Genomic DNA, 20,111 nt, shown 5'->3' with positions numbered 1-20,111 from the left:
GCGCAGTACTTATCAATTTGTATTGACAGAAACATTAAAAAATGATGAATAACCAGTACTCCGGCAATGGGGATACACTACACATGGCCTGCACCTGAATAGGATGGGGAAAATATGTTAGCTTCTGTATTACCAGAAACTGTAAGGGGGTCCACAGTCACACAAGGAGTGATACCTGTGGTTAATGGGTCCAGGCAGACAGGTTTTTTAGGTTAAAGCCAAAGTCCAGACAGATGACAATCAAGATAAATAGAATAAAAGAAACTTCATGTACAGTAAATAGGGGTAAAGCTAAGGGCAGTATCAACTTATTTCATCAAAATATCAGGGCAATAAAACATAAAGCCGGCCAGAGTGGCCGAGCGGTTCTAGGCACTACAGTCTGGAACCACTCGACCGCTGGTTCGAATCCTGCCTTGGGCATGGATGTGTGTGATGTCCTTAGATTAGTTAGGTTTAAGTAGTTCTAAGATCTAGGGGACTGATGAACTCAGAAGTTAAGTCCCATAGTGCTCAGAGCCATTTGAACCATTTAAAACATAAAGTAGATGAGCTATTAGTGTGTTTAGATGACCTCAAAAATAAGAGTGATATTGATATACTCTTGTCTGTCTGAACACCATGTAACTGTGGGCATGGATAGTGTCAATATAAGTGGGTATAATTTGGCATCTTACACTTATAGATCTAGGATGGATAAAGGAGGAGTTGCCATTTTCATAAAACAAGGGTATAAATGCAAAACTGTATAAGTAAGCAAATTTTGTGTTGATCGGCACTTTGAGGTTTGTGCATGTGAACTTCTGCTAGATAATGTAGTACTGATATTAGCAACAGTGTATAGGTCCCCATTAGGAGACTGGGAGCTGCTCATAAAAAAAGTGTGACTCCCTATTATGCTGTCTGTCAGACAAAAAGAAATTATTAATCTCTGGTGATTTCAGTGTAAACTTTCTAAGTAACAGGGTGTATACGACCCGGGACCACTGGGAGATCCGGGAAAAACCCGGGAATTTTTTCATCCGGGAGAGAATAAGGATAAACCCGGGAATTTTTCATTGTTTTGGCTTTTGTTTTCAGTTAAATTTTTGTGATTTTGACGGGTAAGAACCAATACTCTAACAAAGGATATTACTGTATCCCGCTTCTGCAGTATTATATTGCAGCAACAAAACATGAACGTGAGAAAAAAAACCGAAAATAAAGCTTAAGTCGCAAAAGAAATACGCCATATAAAACACAGTGCTCATACAAGCGTTTGCCAACTGCAAAGTGTGTCAAAGGCTTTGGGAAGACTATGCAATTCTTCCTAACAACAAATTGTCTCCGATGAGTGTGACGTCACAAGTGTTTACTTTAGATTTGTTTGAGCAGTTGTGGACCGGCCCTTGTGCGTGTGCAGTTTAGTCACGTATGAGAAGAACCAGTCCCCGCTTCTTCGCTACAGACGTGTGGCTGGGCGCTACTATCTAATATTGCCCCGGTTCGGAAATATCGGAGATCCGGGGCTGATTCACAGAGCGGTCTGAGTTCTAGTGGGGAGTCTCCACGTGACCCGTGTTTACGTTTAGTGATTTTGCTGTTTCCTCTTCATTTATTGCTCTCACATTAAACGAAAACAAAACGGATATCTATGGCCGTGAGCTATCAAATGAATTAAAATATGTTCTCGTAATTACGGAAGGCTAAAATGTGTTATTAGTTTCAGGTTTTATCTCCACCTTTCTGACAGTCAGGCATTAATCGCCTTGCAGAACAATGAAGTTATTTTTGTCGGTTTGCTAAAGAAATTTGGCTTTTATTAATCTTTTCCGCTGGGGCAGGCAATTTATTTGAAACGAAGTGTTTAAATCCATACTATGGGCTAGTTTCAACTGTTCGCTGCATTTCAAAAGTGCATGTTTTCATCTTCTAGCACGTATGGCATTATGCCATAATAAAGAACCAAAGATGAGATAATACAGTACCGGTACTCAAGGTAATTTACGTCCAAATCTGGACATACGAATGTGCACTTTAAGCCGAATTACGCATTGTAGTATGGTTCACGAAATTCCGATGTTCTTGGAGTATCCTGATGTTTTGTTTCTTTTATGACACAGTGTAAGATCTTTTAATGTTTTACACTTACGAGCATACGGGCTTCGTGCATCATCGTAGATGCGCAAGCGCGGTGACGCCTGTTTCTGGCACTCTCTGGCAACTACTGAAACGAACCTATTTCTAACAGGTCACGGGAAAATATTTCGAATGGTTGTTTGAAAAGCGTTACTTTCAAAGTAAATGTCCTTTTATGCAAGATGAATTATGTGCGAGAATGTACGATGAATTTTTTAAATCGCAGAGCGTTTGACTCTCATTTAAAAATCAAGTCTTTGAGGACATACATTTAGAAAAATTTCGAGCTCAGAAGATCATACATTTATGTCTTTATTAAAAATTTTACTGACGCATTTGTGTGTTGTACCTTAAAGTGTAACACGCGCAAAAAAAATCAACATTATATGTGAAAGCTTAGCTGCTCTTGCAGCTTACTAACCTCAGAGACCAATATTGTATGTGACAGCTTTGCTTTTCTTGTAGTAACGCTGTGTATGTTAATTTAAACCATTAACTTTTCCTATTTGTGTGTACGCGCTACTTAACACTGATTTTGATATTGGCTGACTATATCACGTATCCTACGCTAGAAGATCCGCTGTCATCGGCTGGTGAGATCCCGTGACGAGCTAGGACTGGCTACAAAAGCGCATTGCAATCTTGATTTCAATGCTTCGGAAAGTAACATGCGGCGTTTGGTGGAATTTAAATTTACACTTTCGTAATATGCAGCGTACATGTTGCTGCACATCAAAGATCTTTCCAAAACGTGTTTTTTTTTTCTATAACCATTCAAAATATTGATAATTTTTACAGTTCTGAGGAAAAGTATACTGTCACTTGACAGGGAAAAAGTGTATTTTCACCTGGGAGAAAGTGTAATTTTTTTTCTTGTCCGCGTATACACCCTGAAGTAATTCTGATAGGAAACGTGAACTAGAAGTGTATATATAACTATAACTTAGAATCAGCGATCAGTTCCCCTACACATATAGCCCAAGACAGTAGCACACTAATAGATAATGTATTTGTACAGAAAGAGGATGTAAAACAAACACATGCTTTTCCTGTGGTAAATGGATTGTCAGACCATGATTCGCAACTGATTAATTTACAAAACCTAACAAGGTTTACAGTTCGGAAACCATAAAGTGTGAAGTCGCTCAACCTGGTATCTATAGAGCACTTCAGAGAGAGCTTAAGAAATGTTAATTGGGGAGATGTATATAATGAGCCAAATGTTAATGATGAATGCAACATATTTCTTGATCAATTTATATTCCTTTTTGAACATTTTTTCCCCAAAGAAAATTACTAAATGTAACACCACACACTTTTCAAAGAAACCTTGGATTACTACAGGCATTAAAGTGTCTTCAGAAAAAAAAAGAAAACTGTATGAGACAGCAAGAACTAGAAAAGATCCAGAAGTAGTTTTACACTATAAAATTATTGTAACATACTGAGAAAAGTTGTAAGGAAATCAAGAAATATGTATGTTAGAGAAGAAATTAACAACTCCAGCAATAAAATCAAATTAATATGGAATGTTGTTAGAAGAGAGACAGGAAAAGTAATCACTGGGGTGGGATGTATTACTTCACTTCCGGAAGGTGTTAAATACAGTTCCACGCTATTGCCTGATAAACAAAGTAAGAGCCTACGGAATATCAGACCAGCTGTGTGGCTGGATTGAAGAGTTTTTAGCAAACAGAACACAGCATGTTGTTCTCAATGGAGAGACATCTACAGATGTTAAAGTAACCTCTGGCGTGCCACAGGGGTGTGTTGTGGGACCATTGCTTTTCACAATATATATATATAAATGACCGAATAGATAGTGTCGGAAGTTCCATGCGGCTTTTCACGGATGATGCTGCAGTGTACAGAGAAGTTGCAGTATTAGAAAATTGCAGCGAAATGCAGGAAGATCTGCAGTGGATAGGCACATGGTGCAGGGAGTGGCAACTGAACCTTAACATAGACAAATGTAATGAATTGTGAATACGTAGAAAGAAGGGTCATTTATTGTATGATTATATGATAGCAGAACAAACAATGGTAGCAGTTACTTCTGTAAAATATCTAGGAGTATGCGTACGGAACAATTTGAAGTGGAATGATCATATAAAATTAATTGTTTGTAAGGCGGGTGCCAGGTTTAGATTCATTGGGAGAGTCCTTAGAAAATGTAGTCCATGAACAAAGGAGGTGGCTTACAAAACACTCGTTCGACCTATACTTGAGTATTGCTCATCAGTGTGGGATCCGTACCAGGTTGGGTTGACAGAGGAGATAGAGAAGATCCAAAGAAGAGTGGCGTGTTTCGTCACAGGGTTATATGGTAAGCGTGATAGTGTTACGGAGATGTTTAGCAAACTCAAGTGCAGACAAGAGAGGCGCTCTGCATCGCGGTGTAGCTTGCTGTCCAGGTTTCGAGAGGGTGCATTTCTGGATGAGGTATCGAATATATTGCTTCCCCCTACTTATACCTCCTGAGGAGATCACGAATGTAAAATTAGATAGATTCCCGTGCAGGCTTCCAGCAGTTGTTCTTCCCACGAACCATATGCGACTGGAACAGGAAAGGGAGGCAATGACAATGGCATGTAAAGTGCCCTCCACCACACACTGTTGTGTGGCTTGCGGAGTACAAATGTAGATGTAGATGTGGAGTACAAATGTAGATGTAGATGTACTATTAAAGAGAATGAGACCATCCTAACCAACAGTACACAAGTAGCTAATGTATTTAACAACCATTTCTTAAGTGTAGGAGAAAAAATTGGTGGGTGAGAACAGTTCAAAAGAAAACGCCAGGTAATACATGGAAGGGTCTGTTCTGAAAAAATTTTGGCAGATTTTCACCTAACGTCCCCTTGTGAAATAAGTAAAGTTATTAAATCTTTGAAAAATAAATGTTCTGTTATAGTAGATGACATCTCTAATAAGATACGAAAACAATGTAAAACAATTACAGCTGATGTCACATATGTAATGCATCACTAACTCAAGGTATTTTACCAGACAGGTTAAAATACGCCATTGTCAGGCCTCTCTACAGAAAGGGAGACACCACAGATGTCAATAATTATCGGCCAGTATCCTTGCTTACACCATTTTCAAAAATCTTTGATAAAGTAATGTAGTCAAGAGTGGTTAGCCGTCTCAACAGTAATGGGATACTTAGTAAATCACAGTTTGGATTTCAAAAATGCTGTTCCACTGAGACAGCAATGTACAATTTCACTGTCCACATAATAAAGTCTTTAAATAGTGAAATGTCAACAACAGGAATTTTCTGTGACAGCATTTGACTGTGTGAACCATGACATTATGTTACAGAAATTACAATTCTATGGTATAAATGGAGTAGCATATGAGTGGTTCAAGTCATATCTACAGAACAGGAAGCAAAAAGTTTCCTTATATGGGTCAAGTGATTTAAATAAGTTTGCCAGTTCATCTAACTGGGGTGAAATTACATTAGGTGTTCCACAGGGTTCAATCATGGGTCTCCTTCTGTTCTTGATATATGTGAATGACCTCCCTTCCTATCTGAAACAGGAAGCTGAACTAAATACAACACATCAACAGAAGTCAGTAGACAGGGTAGAGCATTCTAAGTTTTTGGGAGTATGTATAGATGAGAAACTTAATTGGAAAATTTATATTTTGGTTCCTCTAAAGCAAGGTTCAGCAACTTTTGTAATCAGAATAATTGCCAATTTCTGAGGATATAGAAATTCGTAAGCTAACACACTTTGCATACTTTCATCTCTGATGTCATACCGAATAATATTTTGGTGTAACTCAACATTTAGACAAAATTATTCACTGCTCAAAAGAAAGTGGTTAGAATAATGTGTGGGGTTCATAGTTGCACATCTTGTAGGCATCTTTTAAAAAGATTGTGAATTCTTATAACAGCTTCACAGTACATTTACTCACTAATGAAATTTGTTCTCAGCAACATGGACCAGTTTGAAAACAGTGACATTCATGATCATAATACCAGAAAAAAGAAAGATGTTCACTATCCTTTATTCAACTTATCTTTGGCACAGAAAGGGGTAAAATATGCTGCTGTAAAATTTTTTGACAAATAACCAGATGAAATAAAATGTCCGACAGACAGCAGTAATAGCTTCAGAAATAAATTGAAATCATATCTCTTTGACAACTCCTTCTATACCATAGATGAATTCTTGAATAGGAATAAATAAATCTATAAATATAGTATATGCATTTTGTGCCATTTAAGGGAATGGGGTAAATAATAGAAATATTAATCTATGTATTGTAATATCTATATATTAAAAAAATCTTGTTTCATATGTGCATTTCTTGTGCACTTGACATGTTCCACATCATAACAGCTACCGTACCATGCGACTGATCAATGAAACACGCAATCAACTAACTAGCAGTGCTGCTGCATGGTGGTATCAGTCAACACTGGCTAGGGCGATGCGTGAATTACTGTTGGAGTACTGATACTGCTGCTAATAGTTGCACAGCTGACTGAAGATAAATGAACAAGTACTACACACATGCGAACAGAATATTTTAAGTTATTTATCAAAAACAGCTGAATATTTGGTACTAACTTCTATACATGTCTTCCTATATGAGTACTGAACTGCGTAATGCAATTTTCCTGCACTTCGTTTCATTGATGATGACCCCCAAAGAATCCTCTTTGGTAGACTGTCTCCTTTTCACATCAGAAAGCAGGCTATGTGAAGGTGTTGAACACAGTTTCGTTGTATTACTTTACTCCTGTTCCCATTTTCTAGGACTAATTGGACATTACAAGTGGTTAAATACTTGTATATCATGTGTGAAGAAAGCTCACTCTCAAGATGATAGATCCTTAGTGCTCTGTTAGTGTTGTTCAGAGATGAACATGAAGATAATGTTGAACAACTCTGCTGACTCACCCTGTTGCTTTCCTTTGTGGGGCATATTTGATTGATTTTACAGGAGAGAAACTGTTGTATAATTCCTCTCCCACCACCTCTAATACTATTCTGCGTGATAAATAGTATGAAATTCACCTTAAAATTTCAAGTGTGTTTCCCTTCCTTCTGTGGCAAAGTACAGTTATGTGAGAAACTACTTATCACTCTCATTCCAATATTTTCCTTATTCCGAGGTGTGGAAGCGGTGTGTGGCTCAGTGGCTAGATGTCAGATTAAATATCAAAAGGTCCATGTTTTAATCTGCAGTTGGTCCTTTTCCTATTACTTATTATTTCTTTCACATCTGGCAATGATTCGTTAGTTTGAAAAATGTTGAGATTCACCATGGCTTGGAGTCCACAGTAAACTGTGGGTTGTCGTGTAGTTGTCTGCATACATCAGCTCAGTGTCAGAGGAAGCAAGGGGATACCACTTCCATTGGGACCATATCCAGTAATGCACTGCAGTGTTCCAAATAACCTTTGGGTTGAGGACAGCTTTATTGTGTGGAAATGTCAAAGTGATTATCTGAAAAGTTAACCAAAGCTTGTGTTATCAGCAAACTGATAAATATTTTGAAATTTATGTTTGTTTTTAGGTCATTTACATTTAGGAGGAACGTCTGACTGGTGCTCGGGAACAACATATTTAATCTCTTGGTAAGCTGAGTGTTGGTCTGTAATTGTGTTGCATGCAGTGTGTTGTATTTTCACTATTTGTTTGTGTCTGCAAAGGTATGACATGACCCAACAGTAGGTGTGCCTCTTAAGCCTAGTTTATTTAATTTCTGTAGTAGTGCATCATTATCTATTATACTGAATGCCTTCAACAAGTCAAGGAATCCTCCAATATTATATTCACCATTGTCCACTTTCTGGTAAATTTCACTCAGAAATTCATAGGTAGCAGTGCCGGTCGGCTGTTCATTTTAAACCTGTGTTGCGCTATGAACAGAATTTGATATTTTTGCATAAAGCATGTCAGTCTGTTGTGGAAGACCTACTCAAAAAATTTTGAGAAGCAGGACAATAGGGCAATTGCCCTGTAATTGACAACTTCCTCTGTTTTTCCTTTTTTTAAATATTAGTTTCAGTTTTGCATTTTTTTGATAGGAAGAGAAGACCTTGATGTCAGTAAACTATTGCATAAATGTGTCAATGGTTTTACAGTGATTCCACTACATCTCTTTATTATTTTATCAGGTATACTATCAACTCTAAATGATTATTAATTTCGTTTTTAAAGTTTTTATTACAGTAAAAATTTCTTCTTTATTCATTTGGTACAGATGTAATGAGGTAGCAGTGTTGTTGATCTTGACTGATGTTGCTGTTGCATTTTGGTTACTTGGGTTAATCTTACTGATTAGTTGCCTACATATGTTTATTAATAGTTGTTGACGATTTTTGCTATATTCCTTGTGTCAGTTATTTTCTCTTCATCTTGACATAGCTTGATATTGGCATTTCTGTTAGTGACATTACCTGTCTACTGTTTCACAACTTCTGATGTAGCTTTTGTCTTGTGGCATGTAAAGGTCATTTTCCTTCATTTTTGCTTCTGTAACAACTATTAAAATATTACTTGTATTTTCTGCAGTAAGCATGAAATTCATCACACACCCACAGTGTCCTTAATACAATATAGATTTTCTTTTTTCCTGTGAAAGATTAATTGCAGCTAGACCTGTTTTTATTATTAGACCATAGCCTGTGTTCATTCAGTGGGAATGCAGTTTTATAGTAGTTACTACATATTTCCACAGATTTGTCAGACTTTTGACATGTTCTGCCATGCTGATATACTGCATTCCATGTTTCCTCACCTAACAGTTGTCTGAAGGTATCTATATTTTTTCACTTAGCATTCATTCTTCTGTCATTAATTCTGTTTGCATTGTGGTTTGTGGTATAGAAAACATTACACCGTCCATTATGGGCACAAAACCTTGTATTTATTGTTCTAGCCTGGAATTATTTTCTGCATTTATAATTTTTTTGTTTGAGTTTTCCTGGAAGTTCAATTAATCATCACACACCATTAGATTTTTCTTATTATCTTTAAGCTTATTGAATGCACTGTCTTAGTTTCTATAAGAATATAAGCTAAGATCACATTTGGGCTTCTGTACAGGCAAATTGTAATTGTTTTTAGTGAAGTATAAATTTAGTATAAATTTTGAAGTTTTGTTTTCCTTTCCCATGATTTTAAACAGCAGTGTCTCGTGTTACTTCTAACAAAAATGCGTATCTCACCATGCTCAAAGGATATTGTACAGAATGAGGAGGATTGTGTAAACTGGCAACAATACAGTCCTTTATCAGTGTTCACCTAAGCATATAAAAGAAGCTTCCTTCAGATGTTTCTGGTTAATTTTTTTCCTCACTGTGGATCTTTTTTTTTCTGTATCTGTATCTATCATTTTTGTTTTGTCACCTAAAAATGTCTCTTCTGTTATACTTCTGTGTTTTTGGTAGTTGCACAACTTTCAACACAAACAATTTCTGAGTTTGGTGTTTCAGGTTTGCTCAGCCCGATCGCAATGTGGCTTTTGTCGAAACTGGTTGTTTTTATTTCAATGAGGTCATCTATGTGTATTAATTTTGTTAGTATTTTGCCAATGTATGACTTCCCAGTGTTGTTGTGATGTCTGTGTTTCATAAACAATTCTATTGAAATGGAAAGTTCAAAGAATTTTACATTAGGATAGACCTTGCTCTTTCTTTCTCTCTCTTTTCTTTTTTTTTTTTTTTAAAAAAAGCTCCAAATTTATGACCGAGTCATCCTGCAGGTCCTATCTGTGAGGCATGCTAGTACTAGTGATGTTGGGCACTTTAAGATCAAGTAGTGTAGGAAAGCAATGTGTAGTATGCCTACCCTCCTTTCAGTATTCATCATTACTTGCACCCATGATTATGAAAGTATCATTCTTAGATAATTCTCTGAGTGAGTTTGGTGTTTTTTGTTATTTCAGTCAAAGGTGCACTCAATTTCATCATTCCTATAGCCATATGTGATGTATTATACTCATTTATTTTTTCAGATTTCTCATGGTGTGGATGTCACCGAGCATCACAACTCATTTTTTATATTCCTTTGTTTATTGCTTGAATACATTCTCTTGACTTTCTGCACAGAGGTGTTTATAGTGCAGCTGAAGTTAGATTATAATTTACAGAATTTATTTGTTGGCTGTCAGCTTCTTCTGCAACTAATACATTGTAATTATTTTTTGTCACAACTGTTACCGATATATTGCCTGCGTGTGTATTTTCATTTTGCTGTTTGGCACACATACTTCTGTTATTATTGTTTGTATTTGTTTTTAATCTTTTCAGTGCATCTTGTAAGCACTATATATTGTTTAATTGTGTTGCAGTAACTAACTGTTCAGTACCTAAATCTTGGTTTGTAACATCTGGGATATAGGGATGCACTGTTTGTTATCACAAAAACATAACAATTTTTTTGTACTGAGCCACTGGATACAGAAGGGATGAATCTACAGTTGAGATTCTGTGAAAATTTGAAAACATTTTATCACTGTTGCACCACATATATCACTATAAACACCCATGTTTCTGTTCTTAGAATGGAAGCTTACAGGATGACTGCATTGGTGCAATGCCATGAACAGTCTAAATTTTTGTCAGCATGCACACTTAAAAATTAGGTTACAGTTACGCTCTGAATTTGTTTATTTTGTATTGTGAGGTCCAGGTCATGAACTACTCCATCACTGTGCATTGTCTTTTCTTTAATCACTTTCCCATGAATTTTCTTGTATGTCTTATCATATTCTGTGAAGTTGTCTTTTTTGAGGTGATTGAGATGTTTAGTTTCACTAGATACTGTGATAGTAAATGATATCCACTTCATATTTTTCCTTTGTTCAACATTGATTTTTGTAAGGGTTTTTCTTCCTTTTGTGGAAAATGCATCACAACTGTGACACAAAAAGTACGAGAAAAATGCATAGAATGAGTTATTGGTTGTTGGTTTTGAAACTATATTTCCCCATGTTTCCTTTGCTAAAATTTGTACAAGAATATTCATCTTTTCTTTGTTGAAGTGCCTTTCATATTCCCACTTTTTTTTTTTTTTTTACTACTTGCAATATAGAAGAATTTATTAGTGTCAGTAGTGTGTCATGATCTGAAAGACCTAAGTTTACATGTATAGCTTTTAGTAACACAATTTTCAGTATATGTGAAACAGGGAAGATGACACCTCTGTTTTTCTAGTATGGTCTGAATAAAGTTGTTTTCAGATAAAACTGCTTAAAAGTTTTCTTATTTCTCTATTTTCAGTTATCAGGTTATTCCTTTTTCTTCGTTTTAAGGTACATGTTTTTATTTTTTTTTTTTTTTCAGTTTCAGGTTAATGTTAAAATCAGCATATAATAAATACACTGACAGAAAAAAATGCAACACCAGCAAGGGGTTGTGTGAAATAAACAAAAGTTGTTAGGCATGTTTCTACTTTTGATCGGTGACGTCTGTTTGCAATTTTGTGCCAGTCGCATAAGAGTGGCGCTAGTAGTGACACTATGGGGATGCAAATCAGGTTTTCTTTAAATGCACTCTGTATCATTCATGAGTGTTAATTAGCCTTTAGATTAGACATGGTGAGCTGATGTTAGGCAAGAAAGCCTTTACAGCAACAAAGATGCCATTATCACACCTTACTGAGTTTGTATGAAGTTGTGTAATATGGCTACGAGAAGCTGGATTCTTCTGAGAAAAGTGACTTCCTTCACCACCAGCACTGCTTGCTTTTCAGTTTACAGTCTGACTGTACCTCCCCAGTGTTTCATCTGTGGTTCCCTTATGTAAGTAGACAAAATAACTTCACTGATGTTGTGTTTATATAGTGGAGGTATTTTCAGTTCATTCAGTGAGTACTTCATTGCAGTTGTTAAGTGAGCTTTTATGTAAAATGGATTCCTATAAACAGTGGCTGAGAAATGCTTCATTTGTAAGTATGATGTTGTCATTGGCATATGTGGTGCTAGTGGGAAACAGACTGGGTTGGTAAATGTGGTATCTTGCTACTGCTTGTTGTTGGCAACATATTCTAAAGTTGTGTAACTATGTTGTAGTCACTTGCTGGTGAATTAATGATTGACCAGAAAGTTACTGCACTTCCCTCAACTTTGTGTTACTGGTATAGCTAGCACTTGTAATAGAGTGGGCTGCAGTGACTGGAGCCACTTACCATATCTTGCAGGGTGGGTGTCCATATCTCTGATGGAAAAGGACTTACATTCGAATTTAGGACAGTAATGTGCAATAATGCATTGCTTGACTTGTGTTGAAATCTCTGAAGTTCCATAACATTCAGGTGACATACTTCTGTTGCAGAAGGAGGCAGTTTGAGCCTCTGGGCCTCATCAGATGCTGGAAGAGCTGAGGCTGAGGGGGTGCATTTGATACTCCTCATGCTCTGAAAAGTCTTCATCATTGATAGCAGAAACAATATCAACATTGTCAAACACATATTGCCAGCATGCTACAGCTAGGATAGGTTCTTTGATGTGTACACAGTTGATAGCTCTAGCTGTGGACCTTTTTGACATAATAGCTCACTTAACAATTGCAAATAAATACTCGTGTAATAAAACTGAAAATAACTAAATAAACATGGGCCCAGTGAAGTTATTTTGCCTGCTCATATGCACTACATGATCGAAAGTACCCGGACAACCCAAAAACATATATTTTTCATATTAGGTGCATTGTGCTGCCAGGTACTCCATATCAGTGACCTCAGTAGTCATTAGACATTGTGAGAGAGCAGAATGGGACACTCCGCGGATCTCACGGACTTCAAACGTGGTCAGTTGATTGGGTGTCACTTGGCATATGTCTGTACGAGAGATTTCCACACTCCTAAACATCCCTAGGTCCACTGTTTCTGATGTGATAGTGAAGTGGAAATATGAAGAGACATGTACAGCACAAAAGCGTACAGGCCGATCTTGTCTGTTGACTGACAGAGACCGCTGACAGTTGAAGAGTGTTGTAATGTGTAATAGGCAGACATATATTCAGACCATCACACAAACTGCACGAGGATCCACTGGAAGTACTGTGACAGTTAGGCAGGAGGTAAGAAAACTTGGATTTCATGATCGAATGACTGCTCATAAGCCACACATCATGGCAGTAAATGCCAAACAATGCCTCGCTTGGTGTAAGGAGCATAAACATTGGATGATTGAACAGTGGAAAAACATTGTGTGGAGTGACAAATCATGGTACACACTATAGCGATCCGATGGCAGGGTGTGGGTATGGTGAATGCCCAGCGAACGTAATCTGCCAGCGTGTGTAGTGCCAACAATAAAATTCGGAGGCAGTGGTGTTATGGTGTGGTCATGTTTTTCATGGAGGGTGGCTTGCACCCATTGTTGTTTTGCATGGCACTATCACAGCACATGCCTCCAATGATGTTTTAAGCACCTTCTTGCAATTCTGTTAAGGCGATTGCATGTTTCAACAGGATTGAGCACCTGATCATAATGCACGGCCTGTGGCAAAGTGGTTACATGAGAATAACATCCCTGTAATGGACTAGACTGCACAGAGTCTTGACCTGAATCCTATAGAACACCTTTGCAATGTTTTGGAATGCTGACTTCGTGCCGGGCCTCACCAACTGACATCGATACCTCTCCCTAGTGCAGCACTCTGTGAAGAATGGGCTGCCATTCCCCAAGAAACCTTCTAGCACCTGATAGAACACATGCCTGCAGGAGTGGAAGCTGTCATCAAGGCTAAGGATGGGTCAACACCATATTGAATTCCAGCATTACTGATGAAGGGTGCCATGAACTTGTAAGTCATTTTCAGCCAGGTGTCAGGATACTTTTGATCACATAGTGGAAATGCTGGGGGAGGTATAGTCTGTCTGTAAACTGAAAAGCAAGCCATGGAGTTGTTGCCTTTGCCTGCAGAATGCTACAGTGTCATAGAGGGTGAATAAGAATAAATTTCCCTGTAGCAGTGTAGAACAGTATGCAGAGATTTACATACAGTCTGCCCATATATATTTCTTGTGTTACTATTATTAGAGAGTCATATCTGTATTCCATGTAGTGACATAGTGGGATAGAGAGATAGAGAGTTGGGACTCGTCCACTCGCTGTTCAGTTGGCAGACCTTGAAAGGAGGGAAGTGCATGACCACGATCTGGTGACCTGCCTCATCCATCATGCATTCACCCTCCAGCCCCCATACTCCCTCTCTCCCCTCCCCCCTCCCTCTCTGCACAGCCCTTCAACTCATCACACCCTCGTATCTCAGATTATCCCTTAATACAATTGTATGTAGTTAAGACACTGTTTTTAATAATTGCTATTTTTCCATCCCCTGTAATGTGGTAATTATCAGTCCTAGAGAAAAAATGAAGACCTTTCATGTAGGAAATTTAATGTAGTTTAAATTCATACTGGGAAACATTTTTGCTAGAAATTGCAATTTTTGAGATGTTCAAGAGAACCATGAAAACGTGACCTTTAAACGCCCCTTCATCCCCACACTCACACCACACTGGTCACAATTTTTGGGACGTTGTTCATGTCACTTCCTCCTACTACTGTACAAAAAATGGTGACAGCACAATTTTTTTGCCAAATTTTGCTTCACTGACTTGGCTACAAGAATAATATGCAGATACGGTGTACATTTATGACATTTGCATTGGTAGTGCTCCTGCTACTGTTGAAGACTACAGGCAGCACTTTCTAACCAGTCACATTACTGATTGTAGACAGTTTTCAGCATATTGTGAAACAGGTATTCTTCCAATAATTATTCTTCTGACCATGTGCATTCTTCTGACCTGTGCAGGAACGGCAACACATTGTTGAAATGGTTCAGTGTAGTCCTACTGCCAGCACATGGCAGCTTTTTGCACGTATCTGTGACCCACAAACACACATTTGGTGAAATTAGATGTGGGAAACTTATGTCCACATTCTTCACATTCGTTCAGTGCCACACTACTTGAATTTAGTTACTGGTTAAATATCAACTGACCATTAATACTGTTCACTGGTGAAGCCACATTTATGTGCTATGGAATCAACAACATGCATAATAATCATCGATGTTCACAGGAAAATCCATATGCTACTGTGGAAACCAATATCCAACTTTATTTTTTGATCAGTGCTTGATGTGGCATGGCTGGTAATCTGTTGATAGGTCCAGTCATTTTAGAAGAGTGAATTATGGGACAGAATTACTTGCATTTTTTGGAAATTTGATTCCTTTGTTCCTTAAGCCACATGGACTGCAGTGTACTTCCAGCATGATGGGGCCCCTCCACATTTTACCTGACATGTTAGGGAACATCCCAACCACACTTACCTGAATCACGGAACTGGTAGAGGTAGAAGAATTAACTGGCCACCAAGGTCACCAGACGTTGCAGCATTAGATTTTTGTTTACGGGCTTGGATGAAGTTGGAGGAGAACAAACAAATGATGAATATGGAAGATGAACTGCTTGGTCTTAATCATGGACATTGATGCTCTCATTGCAAAACGTGTAGAGGCACTCAGACAAACAAAATACTCTATTTTCCTAAAAATGCGCAAATTCATTGAAGTTGGTGGAGTATCCAAGTATTTTTTGTGAATTGTACAACAGCTGTAAACAGACATGTGTGGTAATGCTTAGAGGTGAATGTGTTAAAAATGTTATTTTTCAGTTGATACTTTTAAATCAAATATTGTTTTTATTACTAACTGTTGTGCATGTGCATGTTTAACCTTGACAATGTATTGAATAATATACAAAATAAATAACAGTACACATTAAATGTGTGCTATCTATGAAACCATTTGGAATAGGGCATATATACATATGCAACTTTTTGCTTCAGACAATTGTTCCTTTCGTTTCCCTGACTATTGACCATTTCTCTTGGGACACCCTGTGTAAGTACATATGTGAAGTATCACTCCATGTTTTTACTGATCTGAGTACAGAAGTATTACAAGTACACTGAAAAGTGAAAAGGCACGGGGGGGGGGGGGGGGGGGGGGTTTGCAGAGTTTTTCTGAATCACTATTTATTAGTTTGACAATTTCATGGTTCTGTTAAACTTGGTTGGTTGTGATGAATATGACATCTTTTTGATTGTAAAAATTCCTGGCATTTTGTGCATATTCCACGAGGGTTTATTATTATTTTTTTTCTTTTTAAACTGAAATCTGTTGCAGTTGTTTTAAGATTTGTTTGTTAATAGTGCTTCTGGCTCACATGGTAATCTGATATTTAATTTGTCTTTACAGAGTCTGCCTGAGAGTGAATAGCCAGCATGAAAACCAGATCTAGTAGCAGAGGCAGAGGGGAAAGCTGTTCACTCAAGAGGACGAATGAATCAAGAGGATGTGCATCAGACATCAGTCAAAGTGCACAGCATGATAATACAAATTCTAATAGAAGTTTAATAGAATTCACCAAAAACAGCAGGAAAAGAAGGCATTCTGATGTTACATGTAGCAGTAAGAAGGCAGCGACTAACTACCACGAAGAATTGGAACATTCCAGTAAGCAGGACCAGCTTACAAATGTTCTAAATAAAACAGTGTCAGTGGTGCTAGAGCCATTTGATATGGAGAAGCATATGCAGGCTAAAGTTTCAAATCGCAATAAAAAGAAATGCATCAGAGATGTCAAAATAACTACTAAGAGTTCAAATGGTTGCAGCACAAAAAATCAAGAGAACTCGACAACAAGAAGCAGACAAAGATGTTTGCAGAAATCCACTCATCATGATGGCAAAGAACTACATAATAGTGATCAGAAGAATGTAGCATCCCTCAGCTTGAGTCATGATGATGACCAGGGGTTGTTGGAGAGTTCGACCCATCAGAGCAGAAGACAGTTGTGGGATGCTTCCCACAAAATGAGTTCAGAATTTTGTCGAGAACGCCGTAAAATATATAAGAAGTCAGTTTGTATATGTTGTGTAGGAAAAGATAACAACAGTGGAAATGAAATAAGAGTTCCATGTGATGGCTTGAAGGCAAAACATAACAAACATATGGAGAAGAGCATCAGAAATAGTGATGTAAATAGAGCAGCCAGTAGTACCCAAAAAAGAAAAGCTGTTGTGGGTGCTTCTCACAGCGAAGTAAAAGATGCTGATTATCAGTATGGAGGCAGACCACTAACTACAGAACACAGCAGTACAAGCTCTGAAACTATCACAACTCTCAAGATGATGAGTGAAGTATTTAAAGATGGCCAGTCATCCAGAAACAGAGAGATTATTAACAGCCACGGTAGTAGGAGGTCATTCACACCAACTTCATGTTCTGTAGCCACAGCACCTTTGCAGATGAGAGACAATGCAGCTTCACAACCTGCACATGCACTTACGCATTTAGAAATGCACCCATACTCGCGTCGACGGTCAGCATCAGCGCCTCCTCAGTTACAGTTGGGTGACACTTTTCGAAAAACTGTTGATGAGTTTGTGCGTGTACTTCAGGATGTGGCAGCACATCTGCAGAAATGTGCTAATAGAGTTGGTGATACATTAAGTGACCAAAGTTTTGAGCATATGGTAGCTAGCGTTTCTCACTCGGTGTCCAGCTGCACATGCCATTCACCTATCGGATGTTTACTATGTAGCATTCATATTATGAATGCATTAAAAAGTAGACTGTCTGCAGAATTAAATGTGATTTCACTATCCAATGGTGATGCAGTACAGCCAGCAGCAGCAGGCATGCAATCAAATGGGAATTTAATGGGTAGATTCCATCTAGAAGCAAGCATCAAAGAGAAGACCAATACAGAAGCCAGTGTAGAAGGAGGTAGTATATCTGAGTCTGCACCACAGTGTGATGCCACAACATTAACAACGAAATCCAGAAACGTATTGTCGACTGCTGAGACCTGCATAAGCACATCACACAGCACTTCTCTCACTGAAGAGACAAACGTCACACCATCACCAGTAGGTAGCACTGATAATGCACATATTGAAGCAAGTATCAGAGAAACAGCCCAACTGGAAGCAAACACAAAAGAGAGTACCAGCACGATAACATGTATAACAGAAGACAGTGTCTCAAAGTCAGCACCAGAATATGGTGCAACGTCGTCATCAGTTGAGCCCATAATCATGATGTCAGCTGCTGGGACATTTACTAGTACTAGTTCTTCGCCCACTGGAGGCCCAAAAGAAATCCTGGACCTACATGAAGTGGATACTGTAGTTTCTGATCAGAATAATGTAAATGATGGAGTGGATGATAGAACAGGGTGTGCCAGCTCCAAGAGTAATTTAATGTGTGGGAGTGCAGAACGAGAACAAGATGGTGAACAGAATACTTTTGACTCTGTCTCTCTCTCTATGGAAGAGATTGAAATAAAGGAAGAAGTTGAAACCTCAGAAAGTGACAGTGAATCAGAGTTGTCTGAAAAACAGTACTCACAAAATGGGACAGAATCTGACGCTGCTGGATTTGGTCCTGAAGGGGATGAGACAGATAGGGATGAAAATATGGTTGAAGTTGAGTGTAACGTTGATGTGGTCTCAGATCTAAGTAACCACACAGGAAGTGTATCACATGAGGTAGATCTGGGATTAGAGGCACAGTATGAACATTACAACGACAGCACTGGGAATGTCGTTGCTGAGGATGCTGCTAGTAATGCAGCCAGCATTGGTCCTGTTGTTGACTGTAGGGATGACACTTGTGGAGTCAACAATACTGCATGCAATGGAAATCAGGACATTGATGGTGACATGGGTTATGGTGGCAACAGAAATGAAGATGGTGTTGGGGACAACACTGCTGAATCTACTCAAGACCACAGTAATGAAGATGCTGGTGCCACCAAGGAGGGTGACAACAGAAATGAAGAAAACGTTGGAGATGCCAACAAGAATACTGGTGCTCGGAGTAATGGTTATGCATGGCTCTTTGAAGGGCAGCATTCTGGTCCAGGCTTTGCAGGGCCTGACTACCGCCTATATCGGGACCCAAACATCATCCATGTCCAAGCTTTGATATGCACTGTTCGATTAATAAGATATGGTGGACGTAAGGAGACGAATGTAATTTATGAAGTAAGAACATTCGAGAACGGTGACTGGCATGTGCAGCGCATACCATCATTTTAAATGTACCTTCTTTTTGTGAACATTCTCTTGAAGCAGAAAAAGATGTTTGCAGAAATCCTCTCATCATAACAGCAAAGAACTACGTCATAGTGTTCAGAAGAATATAGCATCCCTCAGCTTAAGTCATGATGGTGACCAGGGGTTGTTGAAGAGTTCGACACATCAGAGCAGAAGACAGTTGTGGGATGCTTCCCACAAAATGAGTTCAGAAATTTGAGGAGAGTGCCGTGAAGTATATAAGAAGCCAGTTTGTATATGTTGTGCAGAAAAAGATAACAACATTGTAAATGACATAAAGAATTCTGTGACAGTTTCAAGTGGACAGTCTGTGTTTCTAAGACAGTCTGTGAATATCCTAATACATTCCCCTCTCTGACCTCTAACCCATGTTATGCTTGGCTTTTTATTTGTAGTCACATAATAATTATCTAGCTGTGAAAAGGAGTAGTGGATCATGATGTGCAAAACATACTTCTGCTATGCTAACAGTGTTAGAAAATACTGTATTGTTTCTAATGCAATTAAAAAGAATTTCTATAAATTAAAACATTATGACAACAAATAATACATTATAGTGAATTTGAAGATGTATGTATTTTACTGACACATGAACATAGTTACTAATATTGATTCTGAATATTTGTATGCCTTATTTGAATATATCAGTACTTGATACCTATTACAACCCTACAAAATGATTGCATACATTTAACTTAAATAAAATCCTTGCAATTTTTTTAGAAATGAAATTATAATAAAGGCTTTGACTTTCACAAAGGTTCTAGAAATTTAAAATGTAGACAGGAGGCTGAAATACAGCACAGGATAAATAGTGGATGGATGAACTGGAGGAAACTGAGTGGAGTACTATGATAAGAAGGTTAGCTGCAGAA

The 20,111-nt window shown here is 38.1% G+C and overlaps 1 protein-coding gene across 1 annotated transcript in view; it reads left to right on the top strand.

The window, feature by feature from the left end:
• Positions 1-19,703, top strand: part of LOC124577805 (serine-rich adhesin for platelets-like) — a 43,782-nt gene extending 24,079 nt beyond the window's left edge. Inside the window, exons 2-3 of the mRNA XM_047131224.1 lie at positions 7,663-7,723; positions 16,370-19,703. Of these exons, the coding sequence (XP_046987180.1) occupies positions 16,396-19,218 (2,823 nt within the window). The 5' untranslated portion in view covers positions 7,663-7,723; positions 16,370-16,395 and the 3' untranslated portion in view covers positions 19,219-19,703. The remainder of the gene's footprint in view (positions 1-7,662; positions 7,724-16,369) is intronic.
• The last annotated feature ends 408 nt before the right edge of the window (positions 19,704-20,111 follow it).

This window comes from Schistocerca americana, unplaced genomic scaffold (assembly GCF_021461395.2).
Source record: "Schistocerca americana isolate TAMUIC-IGC-003095 unplaced genomic scaffold, iqSchAmer2.1 HiC_scaffold_268, whole genome shotgun sequence".
Classification (NCBI taxonomy): Eukaryota; Metazoa; Arthropoda; class Insecta; order Orthoptera; family Acrididae; genus Schistocerca; species Schistocerca americana.
This window is presented reverse-complemented; position numbering and strand designations above follow the sequence as displayed.